The 21,162-nt window shown below is 31.0% G+C and overlaps 1 protein-coding gene across 1 annotated transcript in view; it reads left to right on the top strand.

The window, feature by feature from the left end:
• EYS (eyes shut homolog) overlaps nt 1-21,162 on the top strand; it is a 1,667,443-nt gene that overhangs the window by 151,521 nt on the left and 1,494,760 nt on the right. The window contains exons 8-9 of the mRNA XM_060030409.1: nt 2,032-2,195; nt 11,772-12,032. Of these exons, the coding sequence (XP_059886392.1) occupies nt 2,032-2,195; nt 11,772-12,032 (425 nt within the window). The remainder of the gene's footprint in view (nt 1-2,031; nt 2,196-11,771; nt 12,033-21,162) is intronic.

Consider the following 21,162-nt stretch of genomic DNA (forward strand, 5'->3'; position numbering starts at 1 on the left):
GCTCTCTCCTGAGGGGTCACAGTGGACAGTGCAGCCTGGGTCTCGTCTACTTATTTGAAAACCCATATAATTTCCTCGCTACAAGCAGACTGTACATACAGTTTAACAGGACTGTGCATGCTACAGTACAATAATACTAATACCTCACAAAATAAAGAAAACTTATACCAAGAAATCAAGAAAACATATTGTGTGTATGTGTACAGAACATAAGCCAAATTAGATTTTAGAATAAGACTAATTAAATTATATTCCTTTTAGAATTAAAGCAAATCAACTAAGAGGACTTCCAAAGTAAATGGGATAATGGAAGAAGATAATGGAAAATTTAAATATAAATCCAAAATTTCCAATACAATCTCTACAAGACAGTACAGACAAACAGGGAGAAAAAACATAACCATTAATTACTGGTGTTTATGTATATGTTACTTATGAGTAATTGAAGTTTTAGTGCTTTGTATTTGCTAGTTGTGTTGAAAGTGAAGAATTTACATATTGTATTTTTATATAGTGTATTAGAATAATTGGCAAAATTTGAATAAAGTTTACAGGTTACAAAATATAGTATTAAAATCAAAGTTAATTTCTTAACTTTGATAATACTACTGAAGTAATGAAAAAGTATAATCCTTGTTTTTATAAGAATATACATTAAAGTAATTGAGGATAAAATGCAATACAATCACAAATTTCAGAAAATAAAATTAATAATATGAATATATATGTATGTACAGATGTATATAAACATATATTACATATATACATATATATAATGTACACATATATATGGAGAGAGAGAATAATAAAATAGTGTCATTAAATGCTAATATCTGGTGTTTTATATGTAACAGCTTATTTAACTTTGTAAACCAATTATAACAATTTTCCTTTAATTTAAGAAACTTTACAGCAAATATACTCTGTATGTAGGAATGATTAGGCACTCAGTAAGGGATAAGGATTTTCTGAAGTACAAACACATAGAGAAAACATGTAAATTCAATTATAATACTTTAGTCATTGACTAAGTGTAAATAGCTTTTGAAAAACACCTCATCTGTCCATGTCAAAGACCTGTTCTCCTTCCTAGTGGAGTTAGAATTCTTAATTGACTTCAGCTCTGAATAAAAAAATGGAAAACAGATTCTCATCTAATGCTTACCCAACAGAGACTAGAACTCTATAAATAATTAATTTGTCATTAAAGGATCACACTGCAAAACCAAATTCCTAATTGTATTGCTACTGATAGGAAATAACTTAATGGACTTAAAAAAAAACATAAAGAAAACATGGAAATATTCAGAGGAAATTTTTTTTTTAAAGTTATCAAAGTTCTACTGTGTTTTGAACTCTCTTCTGAGACCTAGGAAAGGATATGCTTGAGTTTAAGCATTCCATAAGATGAGCACTTCTCTGGTGACAAAGTTTGCCTAATTCTTTCAAGTAAATCTATAGGGCATATCTGTGTAAGATCTCTAAAAATAGTTAAAGTGGTAATTTTTTTAAGACTAGGTATAATTATGACTTCCACGCAAATATAAAATAAAGTGTTAAAATTTTACTTAATTAATTTTTCATAAGGGATGCAATAAAATGTTACAGTCAGTTCAAAGGCAGATCCAAATACCTCACTCAAGGAGAAAAAGCTATTTAGTGATAAAGGAAACAGGTTTTCCATGGATATGGTTCTCAATATAATGCTATTTCTACCATAACAGTTAACAGTTTAGCAATGTCTATAAAATTTTGAATAAATAAAAGCTTAAAAAATTTCTACAACTTTATAGTGGATATTGATCTATGTAACTTTTTACAATTTATGTATTACTGTTATAATTTGAGAATGAAATTAATTTGACTGTTGAGAACAATTTTAATATAAATTAAAAGTGAATATATTTTATCCTTGCTAAAAGAACACATGAATTTAATACATAGGGAAAATAAGAAATTCAAACAGAAATAATTGTAATATTTTAGTATATAATGGACAGTTACAAAATTCTTATTTCTTATTTTTTATAGATATGTGCAAATGGATGTAGTTGGTTGATTAAAGAAGATGATAAGGGATATTGGTGCCTATGTACTTCCACATGGTTTTGCAAAATGTGTCTGGAAAACACAACTGACTATGAAGGAAGTAGGTGTCAACAAGCTATTTATGAAGAGGAAATTAATATATCCAGGTATTTTATTCATCATTTCAACAAAGAATATCACCTATTTATCAAAATATTATAATTATACTGATAAGCCATGATTGAAATATTTAATAATATTTAATAGTATTTATTTTTGTTTAAAATTGTATTTATGCATCAAACATATGTAGTTATTATATGTTATGCAATGTGTATTATATATTATAAATAACAATAGAACAAAAATGAGGGTGATAAAGAATAGGCTTATATAGAAATAATTTTATCACATTAAAATTAAGTTTGTATCTGAGGGAAATTAAATCTGTGACAGGTTCTGATATGTTAAGATGTATATGGTAATCTGCAGAGCAACTATTAAGAAAATAACTAAAGCAGTACAGTAAAATAGCATTACAGGTATTAAAATTTTTCCCTCAAAAATATTTTCTTAATACAGAAGGAAGTGGTATCAGAAGAATAGAGGTTTAAAAAAGGCATAAAATGTCTGCAAAACAAAAAAGGAAATGGCAGACATAATTCCAACTATATCAATAATAACATTACAATCAAGTGGATTAAAAATCCAATGAAAAGGAGAGATTTTTCAGACAAGATAATTTCTAGATATATACAAGTGTATACTGTCTATAGGAGACATACTCTACATTTAAATGTACAAACAGATTGAAAGTAAAATGTTGAGAAAAGATATATTGTTCAAACAACAACCATAGAAAGTTGGAATTTCTATATTAATATCAAAACAATAGACTCGAAAAGAAAAGATGTTCATTAGAGAAAAGGAACATTTTATAATGATAAAAGAGTCAATCCATCAGAATATGTAGCAATTATAAACATATGCACCTAACAACAGAGACCCAAAATGCATGAAATAAAAACTGACTGAATTGAAGGGAGAAATAGCCAATTCAACAAGAATAGCTGAAGACTCCATTTCTGCACTTTCAGTGGTGGACACAACACTTGGCCGGAGAACGTCAAGTCTACAGAACATTGGAATGACATTATAAATCAAGTAGAATGAGTAGATAAACACTCCAGTCAACAACAGCAGAATAACATTATGCTCAAATGCACATGGAACATTTTTCAAGATAGATTATTTACTAATACAAGCTGCAATATATTTTAAAATAGTGAAATTTTTAATAAGTATGTTTTCTGACCACCCTGAAATGAGATTAGAAATCAAAAACAATTTGATAAATTCACAAAAATGTGATCATTAACACAATTCATATAAGTCAATTAATCAAAAATAAATCAAAATAGAAGAAAATCAATTGAGATTAATTAAAATGAAGACACAACATGTCAAAACCCATGTGATGTAGGTGATGCAGTGCTTAGAATATAAATTATAGCTGTAAAAATCAAGGACAATCTCAATCAATATCCTAAACTTCTAATTTAACATGATGGAAAATGTAGAAAGGAAGGAAATCATAAACTGTAGAGTGAAATGAATTAAATAGAGTATAGATAAAGAAGAGAGAATATCAACAAAACCAACGTCTATCCATTGAAATGATTAACAAAATGAATAATCCTTATCTATACTAAGACAGAGAGAATAATCAAATTACTAAAATTAGGAATGATAAAGAGAGTATTATTTCTGAAATTACAGAAAGGAAAAGGATTATAAGGAAACATAATGAACAGTTGTATATCCAAAAATCTAGGTAACTATGAAGAAATGGAGACATTCCTAGAAAAACAAAAACTATTGAAACTCACTCCAGAAGAAACAGAAAATCTAAATAGATTTTTTTTAAGTGAAAAGTTTGAATTATGAATTCAATGAACAAACAAAAGATTCACACTAAAAAATATCCAGGACTAAATAGCTTCACTGGGGAATACTTGAAACATGTAAAGCAGATATAATAGAAATTATTAACTGTTCTAAAAATAAACGAGGGAACATTTCTCAACTCATTCTATGAGGCCAGTGTTACATTGTTAACAAAATCAAAGACATCACAAGAAAGTAAAACTACAGACCAGTATGTCTAATTAATCTGAACACAAAAACCCTCAACACAATTGTATGCAGCAGATCCAGTAACATATAACAAAGATTATACACCATGACCACGTGGGATTCATCACAGAAGTGCAAAGTTGGTTTAACTTTCTAAAATCAATTAATGTAATATGTCATGTCAATTTAATAAAGGTGAAAAAGAAGACATATGATAATTTCAATAGATGCAGAGGAAAAAGGCATTTGACAGAATCCAACACCCCTTCATGATAAAAAGAAAAATGAAGATACAATGGAACTTCTTCCTTCAAACTAATAAGAAATTAAAAAAGAGAGAGACAAAACACAACTAACTTATTTAATGACAAAATAATGGAAATGAAAATTAAAAACCAGATAATACTTTATACCCTCTATTATCAATAACATGATCAAAAAGAAAGATTAATAGAAAATACTGGTGTTGGTGAGGATTTGGAGAAATTGGAACCCTCGTATGCTGCTGTTGGTATATAAAATGGTGCATGCAGGTACTTTGAAAAGGGGAGTTATAGATTTCCATAAAACCCAGCAATTACTAGTAGATACTCAAAAAAATGAAAATATGTTTCTATACAAAAACTTCCACATTAAAGTTTGTAAAGTTTTATTCATAATAGTCAAAAATTTGATACAGCCCAAATGTTTATCAAGTGATGATAAATGGAAAATAAAATGCATTACATTCATGAAATGGAATATTACCAAGCAATAAAAAGTAATGAATTCCTAATACACGCCACAACGTGAACGAACCTTGAAAACATGCTGTGGTAAAGAAGTCAGTCACAAATGACACAAGTACAGATCAATAAATATTTGTTTTAAAAAACAATTATTTTTCAGGATCTTTTTTTTATAAAAAATATCTTTTATTCTGTAATATAAATGCATTTTTTCTGTGTTTCGCTCTGTTTATGGTAACAGAAATTTACCATAATTTAATGAGAATACACAGGGTTCTTTAGTAGAGGATAATGGGGAAATGGCTTACTATTAGATCATAGATAAAACTGAATTGCAACCTTATACTTTATTTGGGATCAGATTCTGAATGTGTTCAGAGACCTAAAGTTAAAAGGAAAAACAAAAATATGATGTAACTGAAAGAAATGTAGAAAAATATCTCCATGATTTTGAAATGGAGAACTTTTAAAATTACACTATTGATACAATGAAGTATCACCTCACACTGATCAGAATGGCTATCATCAAAAAATCTGCAAACAATAAATGCTGGAGAGGGTGTGGAGGAAAGGAAACCCTCCTACACTGTTGGTGGGAATGTAAATTGGTACAGTCACTATGGAGAACAGTATGGAAGTTCCTTAAAAAACAAAAATAAAACTACCATATTACCCAGCACTCTTACTCCTAGGCATATATCTAGAAAAAAACATAATTCAAAAAGATACATGCACCCCAGTGTTCATTTCAGCACTATTTACAATAACCAGGACATGAAAGCAACCTAAATGTCCATTAAAAGAGGAATGGATAAAGAAGATGTGGAACATATATACAGTGAAATATTACTCAGCCATTAAAAAGAACAAAATAATGTCATTTGCAGCAACGTGGATGGACTTAGAGATTGTCATACTGAGTGAAGTAAATCAGACACAGAAAGACAAATATCATATGCTATCACTTATATGTGGAATCTAAAAAAAGGGTACAAATGAACTTATTTACAAAACAGAAGTAGAGTCACGGATGTAGAAAACAAACTTATGGTTATGAGGGGATGGTAGGGAAGGGATAAATTGGGAGGTTGGAATTGACATACACACACTATTATATATAAATAGATAACTAATAAAACCTGCTGTATTGCACAGAGAACTTACTCAATACTCTGCAATGGCCTATATGGGAAAATAATCTAAAAAAAAAAAAAAGGAGTGGATATATGTATATGTACAACTGACTCACTTTGCTGTACACCTGAAACTAACACAACATTGTAAATCAAGTATATGCCAATAAAAAATTTTAAAAATAAAATAACTAAAACTAAACTCACAAGGTACAACTTATAAAGCCAAACAATTATAGTACTGTAATAGAAATTAAGGATTTCTTTCAAACGAATGACACTAGCAAAACAACAAAATAACAACAATAATGTTAACAGGTGGTTGATCATTCATGCAAAAATATTTTTCTACTGATATATACTTCATAATAGTACAACTTAAAGTGTATAATATAAATGAAGTATTTAACACAGGTTTGAGCCTGACCACATTTTTGCCCTAAAATATTCAAAAATACTTTCTGGAAATTTGGAAAAACTTAATGGGGACAAAAAAAAAATCCCACTAAAGTTTTGTCCCTCAGGACTTCCAGATAGTTTTTGCTAAGTATGGGATCATAATTTCAGAAAACCAGGAAAGACTCTGAAGTGTTCATGGCTCCAACGCATGTATGAAGCTTCAAGCTTACGCACAAGTCACCAATCCCTCCTTACTACCAGACATATAATAAAATGAAATCAATTCATTCATACACTCATCAAACATTTATTGAGCACTCCCTAATTAGAAAACATTGTGCAAAATGTTGTGGAAATGAGATCAAATAATGCACCATCCATAGGTAAATTAATATTCTCCTCAGAACACATCTCATGGTCATTTCATTTAGAAAGCAAATATCTTTTTAAACTACTAAAATAACTATTAGTTTCACTTTCTAAAGACACAAGTAGTTTGTTTTATAGCACTGAATTTTATGGCTTTCTTTCTGGAAACTTAAATTAAACCTGTTTCTCTACAGTCTATTTTAGGAGTTTCACATTGTCCACGTAATGCTAAGTATAACCAAAAACACTATTTTTCAGTCATAAGCAAGAGTCCTATTTCAAAGTGTAAAATCTAAAAGTCCATGATAAAAGCAGATATAGCTTCAAGACCTATGTCTGTAGAGTAAGGAGGCTTGTATAAATATATGTTTATGTGAATTTGCCAGAGAAATACATTTTACTTGTGGTTTAAAAAATTATTTCTGAACCAAGAAGTCTTATGATTATTAATTTCTAAGACTATTGTAATTTCTACCGTGATATCAGTACCTTTTTATTAAGATATGAATTTCTTGTTCTCTGTTTATTTTTAATTTTTGGTTTAACATGCAAACTTTGCTGCCTCCCAGGCAAAAGTTTTTTGTGTTACATTTTACTTTTGGAAAAAGAAAAATAAACTGGTCTATATATAAAAGTGGCTTATTGTTTGTGTGTATGTATGTATGCACGTATTTTTGGTTTTTATTATTCTTGGTAGCACTAAATGGTAGCACTAAACCAGGGGTTTCCTGGCAGGAACTTAACTGCACAGCAGGAGGTGAGTGGCAGGAGAGTGGGCAGAGCTTCATCTGCCACTCCCCATCGCTCCCCATTGCTCATTTTACTGCCTGAACCATTGCTCACATTACCACCTGAAGCATCCCCACCACCACCTCCCTGTCCGTGGAAAAACTGTCTTCCACGAAACTGGTTCCTGGTGCCAAAAAGGTCGGGGACCGCTGCAGTAAACCACGTTTTCTCTAGTGGCTGGATACTTTTGACTATTGCATTTACATGCACTGATATATTTTTTACTCTTTATTGTCCACTGGAAAATATCACCTTGTTTCCTTAAGCTTTATAGTAAAATGATATAGAGGTCATTACTTAATTCATTTAAGCAATTCCAAAATAGATATTATTATACTGTCCATATGCATGCCAAAATTAATTATAATAAACTTAATTAAAGGAAGCATTTTTGTATAATTAAGTTTCAACTATAGTGTGGGTTGAAACTTAGCTAATGTATACACAATTCTTTTTTTTCTTTCTCTTTTGGGAGCAAACCAATATGGTGTTAAGCATATACAGTCAAAGTTTGACTATATTATAGCTTCAGGCTCTATGACTTTTCATGCTTTTTTCATATGTCAAATAATAAAAATGTTTTTATGCATGTTAGATGATTCTGTGCTACCCGGGCCATATTTTTATTTTAGTCCATAATATCTAGATAGCTTTTTATATGTCTAACTTTTTTTGCATTGCTTTTCAAATTATCTTCTAAGACTATGAACTTTTTGAAGCTATTTATTCAGAACTTTTAAGATGACCTTTCTCTTGAGCCTCACCCAATTTTAAGATACGTTTTATGATTACATAGTAAAACAATATTAATGGAGCATCTGCTGTATATAAGACATATGGACCATAATCTTAGGACTCAGAGTAATACATAAAGTAATATATTTAATGTCTTCTATTTCTAGATTATTTTTCTATTAAAAACCTAAATGGTGAATAAAACTATTAAATGACAATATTTAATACTGAGACCATACTTTCAACATACAGACTTTCAACTAATGTGTTCCTTTGTCCTTTCAAAGTGAATGAACATTATTAATAATTAATCTATAAAATGTGATTAAACCAGGCATGATATAGACAGACTTATATGCCATGTGACAGTTTAGAGTTTACCTAGAATTTTTTTTTTTTTTTTTTTTTTTTTTACAGAGTCATAGGGGGTGGCAAGTGAGAGGTCATTGAAGGGGAGTAATTGTGTTCTATAACTTTATTTCAGGTAAACATAAGCACATTTGATATAGCTGGTGACAGAGTAACCTGCCCAGTAATTAATATACTTCATCCTCCTCTATGAAGTAGATCTAGTACTGATGATTTTACAGATAAGAAAATTATTTATAAATAAAAATTATTTATAAAGTTATATATATATAATTTATATATTTATTATAATTATATATAAAAGAGAAAATCATTTATAAAATAAGTTAGAGAAGAAAAATTAGAGCCAAGCCTGGTGCATTGAATATATCAAACCATTCACTATACGGCCTGCCATTAACAATCTCAGTGATCCTTGGCAAACTGCATCAAATGGCCAAGTTTTTTACAATGACAAGAAGAAAGGTTTAAACTAACTGAATTTTGACACTCTTGATGGCCCCAAACACCTACCATCATATACTTTTATGAGTGTAATGACTTAGGTTCAGTAGGTTAATTTTCATTAATAATAACAGAGTGATTTAACATTGTTCTTCTCAACTCATTATCATGTTTATATGATTATTTTAAGTGTCCTTTGAATAGTTGGCAAGGGATATTTGAAAATCAAAAAAATTAGACCAAAAATTTTCAGCATTTTTTAGGTATCTTTCTTGCCTTATGCTTTCTTTTTCTTATGACTTATATGTACGTATATGCAATATCCAAAGGAATAAATGTGGTATATTATATAAGTTATAATCATTAAAATGGTATCTCATAATCCACATTACCTAAGGTGATACCTAGCATATAAAGAAGACCCAAGAATATTTGTTCAATACACTTAATAAATAATTGAAGTACTCAAAAGATGTGTGTATATGAAATGAAGAAAATACAAGTTAAAAACCACTATCTCTCTAACTTCAGAAAACCCTTCCTCCTTTGTTAATAGCTAATCTGGCTCTCACCATTAAACCTATAGATATTTTCAATAATTTACAAGAAACACAGACTATATTTCACAATTATCTTGAAATAGAGAAAACCACATTAAAAACTACTAGAAAATATTGGCTAAATTGAAATTACCATAGGAATTAATTTTGTGTGCATGTTATTAAAGTCTCATCAGGATTTTCAACATCATTGAAATCTATACTTAAAAAATTTAAAATGACTCAATGAATTGCATTAATGTACTCAAGAAATATAGATAGATATTTAAAAATTCCAATATAGCTCTTAAAGGCTCTGGATGCGCAGGCTCAGCGGCCATGGCTCACGGGCCCAGCCGCTCCGCGGCACGTGGGATCCCCCCAGACCGAGGCACGAACCCGTGTACCCTGCATTGGCAGGTGGACTCTCAACCACTGCGCCACCAGGGAAGCCCTTCATCTATATCTTTAAAGAATAATTGCACTCAGTGAAAAATTGAGTTTGAATAATCCATTATGTGTAATAGTAAACACACACACACGCACACGCACGCACACACACACACACACACACACACACACTATACAATAACTCTCCTCCTGCCTCATCATCCCATCATGTAAGATAGGTTAATTTCCTCTCTTAATAATTCCCAGAATATTTGTACTTAATCCAACCTCAGAGATATTGTAATAATCTACTTATCACCTTCCCCACCCCCTGAAAACTCTGAGTGTCTTTCCAGCACCTCATTTATTTATTCAATCATTACACATTGAACAAGGTTTCTTGGGTCCTTCTCTCTGTGCTAGGAACTGGCATATACTAGCATATATACTGGTGATAAGAATTCAGAGGGAATAAGACAGCTATTGTTCCTGCCTTCAGAGAATGTACACTATAGGCAACTAAAAAACTGAGATACTAAAGCATTTGCAATAAAACCTATTAGAGTTATAAATATTAGGGTAAGCAGAGGGTGCCTTCCTTGAGATAAAGCCAGAAATTTGTTCACATCAGCATTACCTCATTTAGGTCAATGCCAATCACATAGACAATGCAAACATATACTTATGAATGAATACTATCAATAGAACCTAGTATTAATTAAAATCCCATTAGTTTTAGGCATGAGATGAAATATTTCAAACTTGTTTTATGCTGGATCAGCCTATCAATAGTGATGCCATTGCCCAGGAATGCCCGGGGCCCTCACCTGGCCTGCACTACCTGTGGCAGCCCTCACAGACATTTCCCCAACTGGAACCCATGTGGCCACCAGACTGGCCCTTGTGGTTCTTATCATGATTGTAAGATGCACCTCAGCAATAACCATCAGAGAACTTTGACAAACAAGTTTTATTACCATAGTTTGTGGAGGAGGGTAGATGGCACTCCTGGGCCACACAGCAAAGTCACAGCTCAGGTAAAGAGACACAGAAGACCTGGGGTTCTGCTTTTACTGGGGTCCAGGGTGGGATGCCTAGTGGTTTCAGTGTTCATCCTATTAGTGAATTTAAAACATGAACGTGGGAATTAAAGAGCAAGAAGGGAAAAGCAGGGTCCCCACAAAAGGTTATTTATCAAGGTCAAACAGGGCTTTCTAAAATGGGAAATTTCATGGGGTTGGGGGCTTGGCTTGGTTTTTTATGTACTTGTGTAGCTGGCAGTGTGTTTATTTCAGATGAATGTCTTTGAAATGAAGGCCTTGGTAATCAAAAGCGTAATGTCAGGCACTTATACTACTATCAAAAATTGTCATAATTTTCAGGCATTCACACTAGAGAAATTTCCAGCGCATTTTCGCAAAAATCCTGACACACACGCACCGTCATTTCACCTCAGCAGGTCACATAGCAGTTAAGTGGCAGGACCCGTATTTGAGTCTAGATCTGTTTGTTGCCAAAGTTCTTTTCAAGCATCATTCTGCACGATAACCAAAATTAAATTTTGCCAAGAATGGACACTTCCTACAAGAATATTTTAAAAGTACACCACACAACCTTCTTTAATATGTCCTCATCCTGTGGATTTAAGTAAATATGCGATAATCATTTAAACATGTTAAATTATATGACTAATTGGGTTTTTTGCTTTTCAGATGCAGCTGTTTTCTTGGTCACATGTTTAGAGTCGGTATACTCAATGTTGATGACTGCTTAGGAAACCAGAGCACATCAGTGCAAGGCCTCTGCCTGACCCATTTGCACACCTGCAATTGTAGCTCTCTGCAAAGATGTGAAAGACACATCTGTGAAATAGAAACTGAAGATTGTAAGTCTGCGCCCTGCAAAAATGGAGCAACAGGTACACATTTATATGGCTATTTCTTTGGCAAATGTTTCCCAGGATTTACAGGCAAGTATTTCTTGAAATCAAATTGTCTAGTGCATAAGGTGGTTAATACATTTATTTAACATATCTCAAATGTGTCTAATGATCAGTTGTAGCTTGCTTTCTCATTTGGCAAAGTAAAAATATCTTCCCTTGGAATAATAGGATTGCTTCTTTGGGCAATTACACGGCTGACTACACAGCTCTGGCTCATGCAAATAAAGATGCTAAGGCCAGGCTGCACCACTAAGAATATAATGTACATGTCAAAGGTCTGAAGAGAAAATAGGCAACCATAACCTCCCAATAATAGTGCCTAAACAGCTTCAGTACACCCTTCAACCTACTGTTTGGCTGCCTAAGCAAACTGAGTGCCAAATTTTTCCTAGTTTAAAAGCAAAATTTTGTTTCGGTATTTTTGAGGTTAGTTTAATGGCCTCACATTAAGAAGACTAAAAAATAAAAACATAAAATCACAACCATACTATATTCTTTGTAAAATCATAGAAGACGAATTTCACCGGGGCTACATAGTAAAAAGGCAGCTTTTGATACAAAAATATCAGAGATTAAGCATTAAAATTTATGTTATTTGAGATTTTATGCTTGGTCTTACATTGAAGTGATGTTCATAATAATTTCAAAACTTATTTATTATAATTGCCTTATAAAAATCAGTATGGAGACAATACAGGAAGAAAACATAACTGTCACTTTTAAATCACACCTAACTTTAAATAAAATAATGAAAAAATTGTCATGCAGTATAATATCCCATTTTATTAAGCAGACCCAACTCTAGAAGCTATTTGGACTTCCATCTTAAAATGAAAAAAATATTTTCCCTATTCGATATTTAAAGTAATATGCTGAAGCTTTTGGCGGAAGTTTAAAAAGATAAGTTCTAAAAACGGAAATGATGATATCATTGGAATAAACGTATGGCCATCCAGATTAGCTTTTTAAGGATGAAAATATATTTGAGTGCACAGATTCTGGTAAGTTTGCTATAAAGTTTCTCCCATTACTTCACATTTCACATTTCAAACATGTTTTTAGTAAAAATAAGATAGCATAAAATGTGCTAGTGCTGTTGAAATAGTTGTATCTGACTTAGAAAAAACATACATATATTCATCTGTTTTTATCACATAGGGTATCTTTGAGAATTCAGTGAAAATACAATGTTAATCAGCAATTATACATAAAATAGAATAAAGTATGAAACTTAACTCTTCTAATACCATTACTAAGAGAAAATGTAATTTGGTATTTTATTTGTATATATATGTATATATACATATGTATATGTATACACATTATCAATGAGCAATCTATTATTTTATATTTCAAGACTGAATATTACAGTTATCCATTATATGATCATTCAATATATATTATATACACATTCTTCATATAGTTAAACCACACATTATATAGTACTTACCATTGGTATATACTAAAAATAATTCATATGACTTACTTCCCAGCTGGGAATAAAAACATTCCATACCCATCTGATTGTTTTTCCAATCTGAAACACAAAGTTGTATCTGATTTTGATTTTGATTTCATGGAGTAATAAAAAATTTTGAGTATTTAAAATTTGAAATTATATTTGGAATACTTTTTACAGGCTTTTCATTATTATTATTTTTTTCTTCTGGGACATGTGTCTTTACTTAATCACAGTTCTTATAAAGACAGTTTCACTTATCTCTTTCCAGGGAGATAATAGTATTATCTGCGAATAAGGGTAGATTTTAAAAATTTACTTAATTGGTTTTATAGTACTGTTTGGTCAAATTTCTAGGATTAAGTACAATGCTAGTGGTAAAAGTGGTCATCTTCTTGTTCCTGAATTTCATGAGACTTTGTGTCTCCATGCCACATGGTGTTGGCTTGATATTAAGTAGATAATAAACAAGGTGGAATCTTTCCATTTCCAATTTAAAACATTTTAAATAGAAATAAAGGGGGAAGTAATAATATAGCACAATAGCCATTTGATAGAGTAACATTTGCTTTTATTTACTTTTATAATTTTTAAATACTTTTGTATAGACATACAATAATGGACTTTTATGTGTGTTTATATTTATTTATTTTTAAAATATTTAGTTAAAAACTTTTGTCAGTTGCTTGTGCTTTACTTCTGAAGGACATTTCAAGATCATGATTACTCTTTTGCTTTGTGCTTCATCTCCCATGAACCAGTCATTTTTGTCCCATTACCACCATCACCCCCTAAAAGTTTATGTGTGTTTCTAGAAAATTTGTTTTCAGTATTACAGTTTTGTGCTTATTTTACGCAAAGACGTGGAAACCTCTTCTTACTTTGTACTCTGAAATATTTAAAATAAACTGGTTTGAAAGGATGAAAAAGTTCCTTAGGGTTTACCAACCAATCAACAAAATAAATATTTCTGCTTATTACTCTTAGAAAGGTTAGTTATTCTCTAAGCGTCTTACACTTTCCAGGGCTTTACTGAGTCAAGTTACTAATTTACATGACTTGAGATAATTATTAAAATCATTGGCATTTAAATAATAATTTTATCTGAATTAATGTTTATTTCTTAATTTTATTCTGATTTTTATATGTATGTGTGTTTTCTTTCTAATTAAAATAGAGTTTATACAATTATTTTTATTTTCAAGGAAATTATTCATATATTTAACAATTGTCAAGTTTTTTCTGTTTTTTTAATTTAATACTATGTACATTTAATTATAGAATTCCTTTCTCTAGCTTTACTAAACTTTCCAATGTCTTGCTCTTCACTTTCTTTACTTTTTATTTCTTTGTTAACCTTTAGGTAATTTACAAATTGTCAAATTTTCTTTGTTATTTGGTAATGCAAAATTGGAGGCTAGAGATTTTACTCGGGGTATTGTTTGCTTGTACTCTAGAAATTTGATATGCAATTTTTTTGCATTGTTTTCTAAGTAGACTGTTATTTAAGGTTTCATTTCCAATTTCATCCATCAGTCAATATGGCATTTTAAGTTATACTTTCTGAGTTACTTGGCAATTTTGTTTATTGTTTGGTTATTAATTTCCAGTCACTGCATCATTAACACAGAACAGGGTCATCGATAATTGCTATTTGGTATATTTTTTCTTTTATTTGGAAGTATATAGAGAAGTTAAATCATCTTTTTACAATTTTCCCAACTGTAGGGGATTACAAGTAGCTACTGGGGGTCTGAAGGGAAAGGAGCTAAGAAAAATCCCTACAGTCAAGCAGAAACAGTGTTGTAGTTTGTTAGTAGTCCATGTAATCAGGACAAAAGTAAGGAGTGTTGGATTCATATGACTTATCTGTTATCATTGGCTTAGCATATCACAGTTCTTATAAGAATAATACTTGGATATTTAGACATAATGTATATTATCTGTGAATATTCTTTAAAATTTCTTTTTCTGTGATTTAGGTTTGGGATAAGACTAATCCTAGGAGTTTTTCAGAAAAGGATTTTTAGGTGCCATTTCAGATGTAATAAATCCAAATATTTGGAAGTAGTATTCAAGAACAAAAATGTTTCAGTTTGTAATTCGGACTCCCGTGTGTCTTTGATGGAATGATTCTCCTATATTTCTTCATAGATGTAAACTTACACGTAAATATAAATGGGTTTACATACTTTGTCATTCCATTTCCCCATATTAATTTATATTTACACACACCTTCACTACTCTTTACACGCTTACCTTATGGGTTATAAATTTTTAATTACCTTACCATATTTTAATAAAAATCAGTACTTGTACCACATTCCAGACCATACACAGACCTTAAATATTTGAACCATATCTAACCTTCTCTAGATATCTACATATTTTGTATATGTTGTTCTGCATATATTTAAAACTATTCAAGACATTATTATTATAATTTTACACACTCAATACTTATCTATACTTATCCACATTGTGCCATTTTATTTATTTTATTACTTTCCTATATCTCCAAGCTTCCAACAGATTCCTTTTTACCAAACATATGATAATTACTATTTAGAATATCATTTTCAGCTTTTCTTCTGGGATGAATTCTCCATTTTCTATTTGTCTGAATGTATTTTTAGTTCACCTTTATATTTAAAAGATGTTTTATGGTAAGGGATAAGCAAATGAGTTAAATGAAAGAAGGAACTGTAACTACAAGTTAAATATCTTTACAGTAATGTATTTAAAGATGTATGTCTCTGTATGGCTATATTGCTATATTGAGCATATATATATATATATATATATATATATATACACAAACACATATATGTATATGTATGTATCTATCATCTGTAAGTCTATTTATCTATCCTTCCTACGATATTGCTAACCCTATAATATCTTTGACTCCTGTTTATCAGTTCCTATATTCCTATTTTTTATTTTATAAAACATATCGTGTCACAGAGAATTAAGAAAAAGGCTCAGACAGCTGAGATATCAAATGATTCACACAATTTATGCCACAATTTGAGCCATTCACTCCAGGTCTCTACTTATAGAATTCCATCATATTTTAAGTTTGAGGCTTCTGTATACTGATTATGTTCTAAAAAGCAGAAAAAATGGGGATGGGTCAAAATATTTAACAAATCCAAAACTTCAAATATTTTAAGATAATTATTCTCCCATAACAATTTATTCTCATTTAGCAATAATACATATTTAGTCCTATTAATAATAGGGGAATAATAGTTATGCTTACATTGATCCTTGGACTTTTGCTTCCTGAAGCCTGATCTAACCAAATAAGAGCAATAGAAACATATTTGAGAGGTAATAATAAAGAAAATGCTATGGAAAAAAGACAGATATTCTTCACTCTGGAAGATTCTTATCTGTCCTTTGCGGATTTATATTGAAACTTCTTCCAAAAAAGACAAAAAAAGCATAATTAAACAGAAAATATGTGACTTTTAAAATGACAAAGGAATTGCAGCCTCAGTGAAAGTAGCCTGTGTTATTATGACTGGATGACAGCTCTTTAGCTCCAGAATTTTCTTTCAAGTTCTGATTTCATTTTAAATTGTGATTTTCCCTAACTCATTAAAATGCAAAATCTATACAAAACAATGTATAGATTATGCAAACAATGTTTGCATAATTATAAAATAATTTACTAAATGTTGTATTTCAGGAAGAAAAAAGTTATGTTCAGGAATTTAATTAGTGACCTGGCAACACTAGATATTCAACATTGCTTCTAATTGTATGCACATCTGGGATTTCCTCCAAAAGAACTTGATTCTCAAAGGTCAAACATTTATATCAAAGTGTTTTAAAATAACCATCTTGTAATAAGGAGGATGAACAGCTTTTCATCAGACGCAATGCAAATTAACTTCCCAAGAGAAATGACCCAATATATTCATCTTACACATGAGATATTTGTATTGATATATATATACCATTTATGTTGACTTCTTTTGTATACCGTGGAGTATTCGAAGGAAAATGGCATAAAAATATAAGCATGAACATCACCCACTCTGGGCCAAAGTAGCTGAAGGAAAAATAGTTTTTGGTCCTGTTTCAATCAGAGACAGTAATCTCTATATAGCACCTTACGTATTTTTCAATTTTTCCATTATATAGGTTGGCATTCTATTTCCCTTTTGTCTACTTGCTCACATTACTGTTATGAAATATTGAAGGGATCTTGAGCTTTCCAAGAGAAATCCAGCACATTAACAGGATGCGGTAATATTACTAGAATATAAGACTCTTTTAACTCTTCCAGGCTTTATTTAATTTCATTACCTTTCATTTTCCCAGTGAATTTAAAAACCAGCAACAAACCAGTTAACAAAGCAGCAGCCATCCAAACAAACAAATATAACACAAAACTACAGACCCTATTTAAATATCAAAAAGCCCAAGATCACAAAGAATTTAAAACTGTTTCCCAATTTCAATATGAAACTACCCAACATAAATAGGTAACATGTTATTGATAATTTATTTTTGGTATTTTTCTTTTCTCTTCATTCAAAGCACTTTTAGTTCTTTGAAAGAAAGAATTATTAGTACTTGTTAGGTAAGATTTTTTTTGTTTGTTTTCATTTCAATGAATCTTAAGTACATCGATAACATAGTTTTTTATCAATATTGAAGGAAATCCAAAAAAGAGAGTATATATGTACATGTATAGCTGATTCATTTCGCTGTTCAGTAGAAACTAACACAACATTGTAAAGCAACTATACTCCAATAAAAATTAATTTTAAAAATTTGAAAATATATGTATATTTCCATGGGTTTCTGAGTCCTAATTTTTAATTTAAAATAAATAGAAACTTTTTTTTTTTAATTCAGTGAAGACTCTGTCTTGGGGGGTAGTCAATAATTTTGCCTGTGAGATTAGAGAACATATTATCTGAGCTGAGCCCCGAAGGATGAATGGGGTGAAACCGAGATTTAAAAGGCCCTGTGAAAGGCAAGGTACCCATAAATAAGAAACAGCAAGTGACAGCAAAAAGTCTATAATTGGCAGAGATTGAGATAATCCACAGGTCCTCATTGTTAATATGAAAGTGTGATACATGACTAGAGTACAATAATTTCCATTATTTAGCAACTGAGCAAACACCAAATGAGAGTAAATGAGAACAGAGGTTGAGATAAACATGTATATTTTTATACAGATTTAGGTATCAAAATGACATTGTTACAGTTAGAAAAATGATATTTCTGTGTTTATAATACTTTGATACTTTCTAACTTGATATTTTCTGTGCTTATAATATCAACAGGCATAGTGAGGAAGTGGTGAGGAAGAATATTTGAGGTGGCTCAGAATTTCAATTTCACTACCTGGTTGCTTTGCTATCCCAGGAAGCATTTGTTTTTATCCAGGCAGCCTCAGGATGGATAGAAGCCAAAGCAGCCAGTGATGACAATTTGGTCACCATCCAAAATATTGATAAATAATCTGTAAGTTCCAGCCATATCTGGGGAGTTTTTGTTCCTGTTTATTTCTCTTTTTTTTCTGCATATCATTATACATTAAATGATGTAGTTCTCAAATTACATTATCTTTCCATCAGGTACCAAGTTACTTCTGCACTCATATCCAACTTGATTATCCAGTAATATTCTGAATATGTGTATTTAGGGAATTTCCTTTTATTTATTAATTTCCATATGGGTAGATACTGCATAATTTCTTTATATTTTTGTAGTTTTCTAATTTCTCTGAAAATCGTATTCTGTTGTTACATTATATAAACAAGCTTCCAAAGCTACTGAAGGAAAGTGCCTCTCCAAAATAATCATTTTTATGAATAGAAGATAACAGGGCTTTTCTTGCTGTCAGGGCAGTTCTTAAGAGATTTCTAATCTGCACAAGCTTCAGAAATGCTGACTAAATCTAAGAAGTATTATAAAACAGCAGCCAGAAATTTAACAGAGGAAAAAATATTTTGTTTTTGTATTCCTTGGAAAATGATGTGACTTCTCTATATTCTGTTATTTGACTACAATTTAAAGGTAATCCTGAGCTGGTCTCATGAATAAGAAACTGATGTTTTTTAATTTAAATTCTATTTTAAAAGATGGACAACTATTCAGTAAAAATAACAATGAAATGATTGCAGGGTCATATTTCAGAGATTCAGGCCAAAAATAATGTATTAGAAAATGACACAGACAGTATATCCAATCTTCCAATTTGTCCTTTTGTTGTTTTAAATTTAATATATATTTTATATTTATCAAATATAAAATAATATATATTTTATATTTATTTATATTTATAGACCTGAAGGTCTATAATAACTTTTCAAACAACCATTAGTTTTAGTGTTTTTATAGGAATGTTGAGTTTCAAAAATTATTTTGAAATACTTTTCTTTCAAGGGAGTACATTAATGTTAGTGAGATCTTTAAACAGAAAAATAAAGGTTGACATATCTTCTGTGTCACATCAGAAGATATGGCATAGAGAAGTTATTCCAATTTGCCCAGACCTAAGACACACCCAGAAAACATCAAATGCTGACAGTGAGTACACACATTTTAAAGAAAGAGAAAATAAAAGTTTAACCTGCTTTTCAAAATAATATTTCACTGCATTTTCATTTAATTAGGAATAAAACACCTCCAGTATGAATGCTACACAAAGAAAGGTGAATTATTAAAATATATTATGATAAACTACAGAATAATCCACATTTATTGCTTCACAAACAATCTGTCAATATTAGGCATTTTTAAAAATAAATATATTTATTTATTTATTTTTGGCTGCATTGGGTCTTCATTGCTGCGCACAGGCTTTCTCTAGTTGTGGCGAGAGGGGACTACTCTTCATTGCAGTTACACAGGCTTCTCATTGTGGTGGCTTCTCTTGTTGCTGAGCTTAGGCTCAATGAAGGCGGGCTTCAGTAGTTGTGGCTTGCAGGCTGTAGAGCATAGGCTCAGTAGTTGTGGCGCACGGGCTTAGTTGCTCCATGGCATGTGGGATCTTCCTGGATCAGGACTCGAACCCATGTCCCCCGCATTAGCGGGTGGATTCTTAACCACTGCACCACCAGGGAAGCCCTGTTAGGCATTTTTAAATGTGCTCTAACAAAATAATGTATTATCTATTTATCATTCATCCATCCACCTACCAACCTATCTATTTATGCTTCCATAAATGTACTTGTTACTGAGTCCACACTTGTACTGCTCACTGCACACCAAGCCAATAAATTGAGAGATGAGTTGTTTGGGGCAAAGAATAGAGACTATTCAGAAAGCCAGCAGACTTAGAAGATGGTGGATTAGTGTCCCAAAGTTAGAATTAGAATTCAATTAGAATTAGAATTAGAATCTTCCCCGAGTTAGAATTCAGGCTTCTTTTATACTAAAAAGGGAGGGAGTGTGACTGGTTGTTGCCAACTTCTTGGTGCCAGCCAGACCTCCCACCCACCAGGGGATGTGATAATCCTTTGTTCTTTCAGCTGTCCATGTAGGTCTGGTAATGATGTTCCTGTAAACCTCCAACCAGACAAACGTTATTCTCTGTTCTGAAATTTTTTATCTGTATATGAATTGAAAATGTTATACCTTTAAAAATCAATCCTGGCACAAAGACCCAAAGCAGCCAAAAATAAGTAAGTAAAATAAATTTTTAAAAATAAATAAATATATATATTTT

This window comes from Delphinus delphis, chromosome 14 (assembly GCF_949987515.2).
Source record: "Delphinus delphis chromosome 14, mDelDel1.2, whole genome shotgun sequence".
Classification (NCBI taxonomy): domain Eukaryota; kingdom Metazoa; phylum Chordata; class Mammalia; order Artiodactyla; family Delphinidae; genus Delphinus; species Delphinus delphis.